General features: G+C 45.7%; 1 protein-coding gene across 2 annotated transcripts in view; it reads right to left on the bottom strand.

Moving 5' to 3' along the window:
* Positions 1 to 222: 222 nt before the first annotated feature.
* Positions 223 to 10,344, bottom strand: part of Satb2 (SATB homeobox 2) — a 166,451-nt gene continuing 156,329 nt past the window's right edge. For both annotated transcript variants that reach the window (XM_050159390.1, XM_050159391.1), the window contains one exon: positions 223 to 2,734. In XM_050159390.1, coding sequence (XP_050015347.1) covers positions 2,273 to 2,734 — 462 coding nt within the window. In that variant the 3' untranslated portion in view covers positions 223 to 2,272. The remainder of the gene's footprint in view (positions 2,735 to 10,344) is intronic.

Below are 10,344 nucleotides of genomic sequence, written 5' to 3'. Positions count from 1 at the left end.
AAAAATTAAAAAAAAAATCGGTGCCTAGGACGTGTACAGGGTGACTTCAGCAACGGTGTCAGAAGACAATTTGGAGGGAGTAACTCGGAGATCGGGAAGCAGCAACTGTGGACTTTTCTGATTAAAGCTGCAGCATCTACAGAAACGGGAAGGGTGGGCCCAGGCCTCAACTGCAAACAGCCGTCCTTTTGCAATGACACATGACGTTCTTGTTAATTTTTTTTTTTTTTTTTTTTTTTTTTTTGAACATCATTATTTGAAAAAGTACAGGAAAACGTCCCTTTGAGAACTCCAGAGGTTACTAAGCGGCCAGAGTTAGCTTGTATTGCAACGTGTCTTCTCCCTGTAGAGTGTAAGTTCTGAGTTAATATCTACACATAGAGGTTTTTATTTTTTTTTAAACTCCTACCTCTTATACCTTTCAAATATATAAATAGTATTAACAGTTATATTACAATGTTTGTGTAGTAAACAGAAAATAAATTTCAAAGTGATATTGCATGAGGTCTTTGACAAGGTTGCATGAGGATACAACTCAAAAACAAAACAAAACAAGACAAGATCCAACCACGTGGGACCGCTGAACGGCCATCTCGAGCCTGAAGAAGGGTCTGGAGGCCAGTCCCAAAGCGGGAGGTCCCCCTCCTACCATCGCTGTCAGCGGAACTGGAAGGTAATGCTACTGTTTCTAATAGGAAACCCAAGGAGATCTGGCGAACTGCAGTAGATGGCAGGCAGCTTTAACGCTCATTCCACAAGACAGCCCTGTGGTCGGCGTTAGTTCCGCTTTACGTCAGGTAAGCGCTATGTGGGGCACTGGGGCGGTATTTCCTTTTCCGAGGACTGGGTGACTCTGCTGAGATTGCTTCACTGACTCTATTGCCTGGAGGTGCAGAGAGATTCTGGGAAGCAGGTTCCTGTTAGGGCTGCCGTGGCGGGGGAAGGCGTGGAGGCAGCGTGGGAGCTCAGGGGGCTGCAGAGGCTTGGCTAAAGTGGATAGGATGTGGACGGAGAAGAGGAAGAAACATTGGGGGAGAGGCCTGGTGGAGATTTATTTGAGTGGAAGCCCCTCTAACTGGGCGGAAACGTCTTTCTCTAACTTAACATTACACTGAACTATGTTCTATTTCTTAAAAAAAAAAAAATCCACAAACAATAAAAAGAAAAAAAAAACAGTAACAACCAACAATTTAAAATGAGCAGGCTTAATAGTTTTAAAATTTGAAGCCACAAGCAGGTAAATAAACTTCACGATAAAATGTGGCTCATAGCATGAACTCCGCAAGTCCCATGTCAAAAGGTCATCTTTCGAGACTGCACTAATTAATGGTCAAGTTTCCTCTGCACTGGACTTGGCTCGGAAGGAATTCCACAGAACGCATCTGCTTGCAACAGCGCTGCTGCACTGCGCTGGATAACGGAAAGTGGTGGCTCACGTCCTCAAGTCTACGCAAGTGTGCATCGTGTCTCCTGGAGAAATGTGTACTGTCTCGTTACTAATGGGGCCCTGATTCCCTCTGGCTCACTCTCTTCTTGCCTTTCTCTTGCTTCTTTACTTTTTTTTTTATTTTGGCAGTGTTATTTTTGTTAAATACATACCTCAAAAATTACCCAGTAAGCTGCCAGATAGGAAGCCATAGAATTAAAAAAAAAAAAGATCAGGGACAAACACACAAAATAAATAGGAATTCAAAAATAGTCACCCCACCCTGAGAGCAGGCCGCAGTTTCTCAAAAAGCCAGAGCAACTCACTGTGAAGTGGCATTTTTTTTTTATACATAAACAAGTCTTTTCTTAAGAACTCATTTCACAGTCTCTTCTTTCGGATTGTAAAGTTCTCTGTCCCATGCAATTTTTAATATATATATATGTAAATATAGAGATATATACATATACATATACACACACTCGTAGCTTCCTTCATTTATCTCATGGGTCTTTCTGTCCTGGAAGTTGCCTGGTGTCTCTTCCATAAGAGCAAGGGGAATGAAGGCGGAGTCTCCCGTGACTGGCATCACTACGGTCCAGTCAAAGGTCAGAGTTTGACACTTAGTGTCTTTGCCAAGGTGACACCCGACTCAGAACCACTGAGTTTACTCAGTCTATAGGCGATCCTGTGCAACAGAGGAATGCCATTACGGGTAAGAAAAATAAAACAGACCATAAAAACAAAACCAAAATAAAAACAAAGCCAAGAGGATTTTTTTTTTTAAAAGAAACGAAAACAGAAAGTCCTTGGACCCATATATTGCTTCATCTGGTGGAGTTCACATTATCTCTGGTCGGTTTCGGCGGGCGCCGCCTTGCTCTTCTCTGCGTTCTCCTCCTCCCCCTCCACCTTGTACATCTCCTCCGAGCCCTCCTCACTGTCGTTCTCCTCCGACTCGGTCAGCAGCTCCTCGTCCTTGTACTCCGCCACGTCCACGGCGGAGCCCAGGTGCTCCTTCAGCTTCCCATGATGCTTCACGTGGTACCTCTGGTTCTGGAAGAACTTGATGATGGTGTGCTTGGGGAGATCCAGCTGGGCCGAGAGGGTGTGGATGGCTTCCTGGTCGGGGTAGAGGCCGACGTCGTGGATGAAACTCTGCAGGATACCCAGGGCTTCTAGGGAGATCTTGGTGCGAGAGCGGGGTTTTTTGGCACAACTGTCTTCAGCAGGAGGGGGTGGTGGGGGCGCTTCTTCTCTGGGAGGAGAGCTCTCCTTGGTTGGCTGGGACTGCTGTCGATGGAGGACCTGATGATCAGAAGGGGGAGAACATTAGTGTGACTGGGACCTTAGGTCTGCGAAGCCACCAGACCTCTGCAGCGGCTGCTACCTCCTGCATGCCAAGCTTCGATTGGAGTCGCTTGTGAGGAAGTGGAAATCATGTCATCTATGAAGTGTATGGTTCATGACAGTATGGTTCATGAGCTGGGTAAGGTGGGAGGCCTGGGCGGGGAGATTTCCATGAATCTGAGTTCAGTTTAAGCTACACTTCAAGTCTGATGCCAGTCTAGACTAGCAAGACCTTGTTTCAAAACAACAAAAAAAGGAAGAAAGAAAAAATCAAATGAATTGTATACAGCAGCGTTTAGACCGCGAGGCGCTAAGGCGTTAAGCCACAAGGCTAAGGCATGTCTTTCAGCCCCCTACCCCCAGTCTCAACACGTGGCAGAGAAAGATCAAGAAAGTGGCCTGGCCGCTTTAGATGTCAGAGGTATGGCGTGCATACAGGACAGGGTTCCCAAAGGAGGGATGGACCTTGACCGGAGGGGCCACAGTCACTGCTGGGGTGCCACTCAGTAGAACTGAATGAGCCAGGAGCTCCTGGTCAGCCCATCCGTGGCTTGGGGCAAACTTTCAGCCTGTGGTAATCATTGCTACTCTCCGTGGGTGCTCGGGAGAAACAGATGGCACACTGGGACAGAAAACACGACCTCTGTAGAATCAGGAATAACTTTACCTTCTCTTAGTTGTTGCTCTTTAAATGTAATTGTTTTAAATAATATATATGAAAATCTTCAAAGTAATTTAAAGATATAACTTCTTTATATCTTTATACAGAATGTACGCTGTAAATTTTAATTGACTCTCTTAAACACATTTAGATGGGCACTTTTCTATTGCTATAAACTAATTAATCCTCTATTTTGAGCTTACTTCCAAATTTCTATTTTTTTTTAAATTTTTAATTGCAAGGTTTACTAGCTGGCTGTTAATTTTTTTCTTTTTTCTCTTCTCAAAAATATCCCTCTTTTCTATCTCTACCTACACCACACATTCATTAAACCATGAAAGAAAACCTGAAGGGGGTCACTCTACTCCGAACCTGCCAGTCATCATCATCGCATGAAATAACTTTCCATTCTAGGACACACTTCTTAATACATCGGCATGTCTACAGAAAGACAGCGATGCAAGGAGACTGTCTGAAGAAACCTCCTCAGCCCCCGTCACAGGCCTGGGGCAGGACTTTATGAAGACCCGAAGGGGGAATGTCACCCAGTGAGGAGCCCTGGCCATCACAGGCAGGTGGCCTGCTGCTGCAGCCATCACTGCTGAGATGGGTTAGGTCATGTACAGACCATACCTCCCATCCCCAGAGAGTGCCCGACTTCCTGTACAGTAACAAGTTCACTCAAACAACAACACACATTTCTTTATCATTTTCTATTGCTTTATAAAATGTTTTCCCAAATTAGGGTTCCAAATTATCTATTTTCCAGAGTCCAAAGAGAATCAAGCCCAAGCAACATAGAAATATATAATATATATATTAAAATAAAACCATGGTATCTTCCAATCACCATTCCTCCCGCCACAGGGACTAGCCACATGGCCCACTATTTAGGACCAACATTCGCCTCCATCTGAGCAGTTAGAGAGAAAAGAACATGCTCTTTGCTCCAGTCCCATAGGCCTTGGATGAAAAGCATACTTTCTCACCAATATGAAAACGTCAGCTTTTTTTTTTTTTTTAAGAATTGAAGAGATAAAATATGGGAGCATCAGAAAACGTTTAAGTTTTTTTGAATAACTACCATCAACTGGTAGAAGCTGGTAAAGAGGCTACCCATGGGGGCCCACAGCTGTATAAGTTCTCGGGAGGCTTTGAGAATAAAGAATCGCAAACGCAAGGCCAACCTGGGCTACATCATGAGACTACTGGCTGGAATAAGCTGGAGGCTGGTTGCAGAAAGAAACCGAAAACAAAGGGCTATAAAAGAGTGGACCAGCATCCAAATAGCATTGACCAATTAAGGGCAATGTTCTTAGCGTTTTCTTTACCACTTTTAACTAAGAGCAAACTCATGTGGTCTGATGTGGTAAGCTGGCATCAGCAAAAAAAAAAAAAAAAAAAAAAAAAAAAGGGAGAGTTCTCTTACTCCAATGTCCTAATTATCCCCGCCAGGGAAAGCGAGGCCGCTCTGCGGACTCCCATGGCTCTTGGTGGTGGCTTTGATGGCAGGAAGATATGTGCTCAGGGCCCACGATGTGGGCAGCGTGAGGGCGGCAGTAAGCAAGCCTCCGCGCCAACAGGTAAGGGGCACAGCTTTTGGTGAGGAGGACCGGAGTGAGGGACAGAGCGTGCTCCAGCAGGCCATGCGCTCAAGCAGGAGTGGTCCCTATTAGGGCCGCTGTGCTAATTGGAAAACAAAAGAGAATTAAAATGCCCCATTTTCTAAATTACGCCCGCCTTCTGTAGTAAAAGTCAGCAGAACGGTTCCATTTAATTGAATAATTAGATTGGTTCTTAAGGGGCTTTCCATTGTGCGCCGAGTAGATTTAAAGAGATTTTTTCCAAAACTGTACTTTGAAGTTACTATAATCTTTCTGCATGAGGCCCTACCAGTAGGAGTACCCTACTCCCCCTCATTTCTTAGAACACAGCGCAGTCACACACATGGTCAAAGAAGACAGACATGAAAAACTCAACAGTGATGATAACAGCAAGCACCCATTTGGTTCCAGGCAGCTCTAACATGGATAACGCAATCCTACAGTTCCTTGTGAAGCTGTGATCTGGACCAAGAAGCAACCGGAAACAGGCTGCATCATAGGATGCTCCTCTAAACTGGAAGTCAGGAACGCAGGGGGATGCCAGGTTGAAAAAAGTTGGCTTCCGAGGTACATCGCCGATCACAGACCAGAAAGATGTTTCTTAGAAGAAATATTAGCACTGAAAATGTCCCATAGAGTGAAGTGCAGTTTCTGACCACGCCAAACAGAAGAGTAGGTTGGGGGGTATGACGATACGGGCATGAAGTTAGCTACATACCAATGCTAGCATCTTCTCACAGACAAGGAAAGAAATAGTCAAAAATACAGGCTAGAGAGAGACAGAGAGAGAGAGAGATAGAGAGAGAGAGAGAGAGAGAGGTGTTTGTTCCCAGATACATACAACCTGCTCAACCTATACACTACTACTTGTGTGCGTGTTTTTTGGGGCTGACCATTTAATGCTGGTGTGCTCTTCTCCTAGGGAAGACTAGTTCTCTCTCACTCTCATGCCTTCGTTGCCTTTAGTTCTTTATGTAGGAGTGAGGCCCCAGGAACTTCCCCACTTCCAAGTTGGCATGACCCTTGGTGTCATCCTTGTCCTGGCTAGTTTATAACAACTACTGTCACTAAAAACCTATAGTAATACACAGAGAGAGAGAGAGAAAGAATACTGTGTCCTCTAGAAGACATGCCATAGGACTTTCAGTCATAAAACCCCCAGTGTAATAAACCAAACTCCCACAACAGAGATGCCGGGCTAACTCTCCCACCATGGGGAACCACCACAGACTTTCTGTTGGGAGAAAGGAGTCAGATGAGAAAGACTATAGATTTCAAGATTCTACTTATGGGAGGGTCATGAAAAAAAAAACGCAAAGAACACACAGGATAAGAGAGCCTGCAGCAGCTTTGCACACTGGTAATCCCAGCAGACAGGAGGCAGAGGTGAGCGGATCTCTGAGGTCGAGGCCAGCCTGGGCTACAGAGCGAGTCCCAGGACAGCCAGTAGTTAACACCAGCAGGTTGTCTTTGACAGTCACTGAATGAAAGGCTGGGAGACCTTCTGGGGAGGCTGGCAATATTCCCTGCCTCACTGTGGGCATTGATTGGAGGGATGAAGGCATTTCTGAAATGTTATGCAGCTGCATGTTTAAGAGCTATGCTTTTACTATATGCAAAGGGCACCACCTCCCAATTAATAAAAATGCTAATGGGTCCAGAACCAGTGTGTGTCATGTAGCTGCGAAATGGACCTAGAGAGAGGTTTGAAAACTCAAAGCTAGCTCGGGCTACCTACTGAGACTTGTTCTTACAACTGCGTGTGACTATGAAGGCCCAGTAGCTGGACTTAGTCTTTAAGGTGCAGCACTATCCTCCTGTGATTTTTTTTTTCCAACCTAATAAAATGGGTCACTGTGTAAAGACAGCTACGCCTTTTTACTCTCAGCCTTGTGAATCTGCCAGATCTTGGGTCTTTTGGGTTGGGGATGTTTCCGCCACCAATGCAAGCGTGGCGTGTTTGCCATGAGACTCCTGGAACGCGTACCTTACACACTCTATTTTGTAGCATGGGTTATTGATTCTCAACAGGGCTATGAAGGGAGCCGTCGTAGCAAAATCGACAAACTCCAGTGGCAGAGACACGGGGAAAGGACACTGGCACCCGTGAAACTTCCTAAGCCAAACTCTGACCTGAATGCTCCAAGCCTATGTTTTTACCCGACGTCATGGCAATCCCATGTTTTGCCCCCATTTTAGAAGAAAACTGTTCCTAATACATACAAGGACCGTGGCGTGTCAGTGACAGGTTGTGCACCCGTGTGTCTGGATGGGAAGGGCGGAAGCAGAGCATGCAGAGCGAGCTAGATCCCGAGCGAAGCTTCGCAGGAAAGGACTGGGAGTGGAAGTCCTGGACAGAGGAGGTGTTTACGTGGGTGACCAGGGAAAGGCTCACGGAGGACGCAGTGTAGCTGCAGGGTCTGAAGGCAGCGAGGGGCGGGTGTGAAGAGAGCTCCAGACGGAAAAGGTTGGAAGGAAAGAACAAGCAAGCAGCAACCAAACACCCAGGCCAGCCCATTGGGGCTGTGTGTGTTCTCTAAAACAGTTGCTGTGGCTGCATGCGGGTTTTTACATTTAGTTATCTCATGAGTGTGCAAATAAATGTGTGACCGTGTGTGTGGAGGTCTCTCAGCCTTGGGTGTCTGTTCCCAGGTACCATCTACTCCCCGCCTGCCTTTTGTGGCACAGGTCTGGAAGCCACCAAGGAGGCTAGACTGGCTAAAAAGTCTCATGAACCCACCCATCCCAGCCCTGCATGGGCTGGGATTACGAACACACCACCATGGGTTCTGAATATGAACTCTCATGTCCTGGTCCAGGGGTAACAAACACCTTATCAAACGAGCTATCACTCTAGATCTCCCCTTACATTTAAACTAATTAAATGTTAAACAAAAAAGACTTCAGTTCTTCAGTCATGTTGGATACTTCCCAGGGGCTTGGATGGGCCCTGAGCACAACCCCCAGATGGAGAGCATGGGCACAAGGCACCCCCAACTCCCCCAGAAGATACTGGTGGGCAGCCTGGTGCCCATAAGCAGTGACAACGGAGAGAGATGGAGCCGGGGCTGGAGCATGGTGTCATTCTATCACCGGGGTGATGCGACACCAAGAGACCTGCGATCATACAACCTGTTCTAGCCAAAAGCAGAGCCCCAGCCGTAAGGGCTACCGTTGTAAGACAGAAGGGCAAATAACTGTATACCCATATGCCAAATCCAAAATACTCAGCTTATACTGTGTTACTGGATCCTCATCAAAGGATCCCAAACAGGAACACCAATATAAAATAGCCAGCAATGTCCTCAGAGGAATAGTATTTACATTGAACGGATGGCTTTTTTCTTTAGCTAGGACATTTGCCGCACCTAAAAGGAATTGTGTTTGAAACAATTGGCCTTGAGCTGACAGAGAAAAAAGCCCATCCCTTCGTCAAATACTTTTGGGGTTATCTGCTAAATGACTGGACCTATTATTCCCGGTGGGCTTTAAATACAGAGGTCTAGATGCAGCTATTAAGGGCTGGTCAATAAATAAGGTCAGGACACAAATGAACTGGAAATGCAAAGCCTGATAAATTCTTTTTTACTTATTTTCCGAAAGCCCTCTGGGCTGAAACATGACCCAAGCATACAAGGATGGACATGAAGGTAACAATGTAGGAAGAAATGAAGGAAGAAATGCGGTAGATACATTTGAAAGGAAGGACAACTCCCCAGTAAAGCCGGAGAGTTCCTTGACCAGTTACAAAGCAGAGTTACAATGTTGCCTCTCTGCCTCAAAGCTAAAAGCTTGGAAAACAGAAGGACCTCACGGTACCATGACAAAAGCCGGCCGAGAGAGATAAAGCGCTCCTCTTAGAGCTCTCTGCGCTCAAATAGATTCTGAATGCCTCAATGAAAACCAGCTGGGAGCCATGTGTAAAATATAATGGCCCTGGCCTGCAGGGAAGGAAGTAAGATCTTGAATGATTAAGTTTAGGAAAGTATATAATTCACTGTATCATTATGGGGGTGAACTGGATTACTTATAATAAGCCGAGCCTTTGCGGTCGTTTTTTATATAGAGAAGATGAGAAATTATTAAGGAGGTGGTGGGAGGGGATGATGGGAGCGAGCGTGGTAACATGGTAACGGGTTAAGCAGCTCCCCGGGTGGCCGCGGGTGGCTCTCTGGGGCAAGATGCTCCCACGGCAGTGGGGCCGTGCTCAGAGCAGAAGACACAGCAGCAGGCGAAGACAGCAAGGAGAAGATACTGTCGTCCACATCTATTTGGTATTAGAGTCAAGATATCTTTTACTCCTGTTACCCCATCTCTGCCAAGGAAACATGAGCTACTTGGTCAGAAAAGGAAAGCATCCTTGCATCAAAAACTCCAAGAGACGTCCATTTACCAATAAGAACAATTGGTTGCAAGGCCTCTGGCACCAACCCACTGAAGCATACCCAACAGAAGAATGATTGCATGCTATTATTTTTAACCGTTACTATATATAAGACGTCATGTAATTGAGGTTTCGACAAACTTGGTGGCAAGTTTCCCTCCACCCCCTCAAAACCAGTAGGACAGACTATTCATTTTAGCTCAAAAGTTCAGCAGGGAAAACACCTAACGTTGATCATAAGAAGCAGGAGTTGACGATTACGTTTGTAGCTCACCCATTGGGCCACAGCCTGTGGACTGAGCATCTCATGCCTAGATCGTGGTGGGTGCTCAGGACTTCTTGGCTGTGCTGCTCTGAGCCAATCCCACATCCTCTGGTCTCTGCTTCTGGCTTTGCCACTATCTCTGCTGTGCACCAGCGACTCTTCTGCTTACTATTGATCCCTTTTTAGCAAAGGTACGTGGTGTACATAAAGGCTCTGGCACCACGTGTCGGGGTTTGCTTCTGGTACCCATCTGAGCCCAGATGTTAATGACTTAACATACCCTAATTAACTAATTCTGTGTCTGTTTCTCTTTTCTCAAAGAACTTCTAGGCCATCTGATAACTCCTAAGATACAACGGTGCAGAAGCTTCAAACAGAAATTTTGGGGTTAATGAAGTTCTGGTTTCAAGTCAGTGCCTACTCCAACAAGTTCCACTGTTTAGCAGCCTTGAAACTCTGGAGCAAGCTATTCTCTGAGCCTCGGTGTTCGATGTTCCAGAAGATCTTTTTTCACAGTATTAAGAACAAAAGACTAAGATCATACTATGAAGTACCCGACAGCGATCTGATCATAAATAAAGCATTTATGATGAGCAGTTTTCATTTCAAAAAGTTTATGATTCTTATTCACTCTGCGCATATGCATAGTGAGTG

This window comes from Alexandromys fortis, unplaced genomic scaffold (genome assembly GCF_014885135.2).
Source record: "Alexandromys fortis isolate MF-2015 unplaced genomic scaffold, M_Fortis_MF-2015_v1.1 scaffold_65, whole genome shotgun sequence".
Lineage (NCBI taxonomy): Eukaryota > Metazoa > Chordata > Mammalia > Rodentia > Cricetidae > Alexandromys > Alexandromys fortis.
Note: the sequence above shows the minus strand (reverse complement) of the source record. Positions and strands in the feature narration are given on the sequence as shown.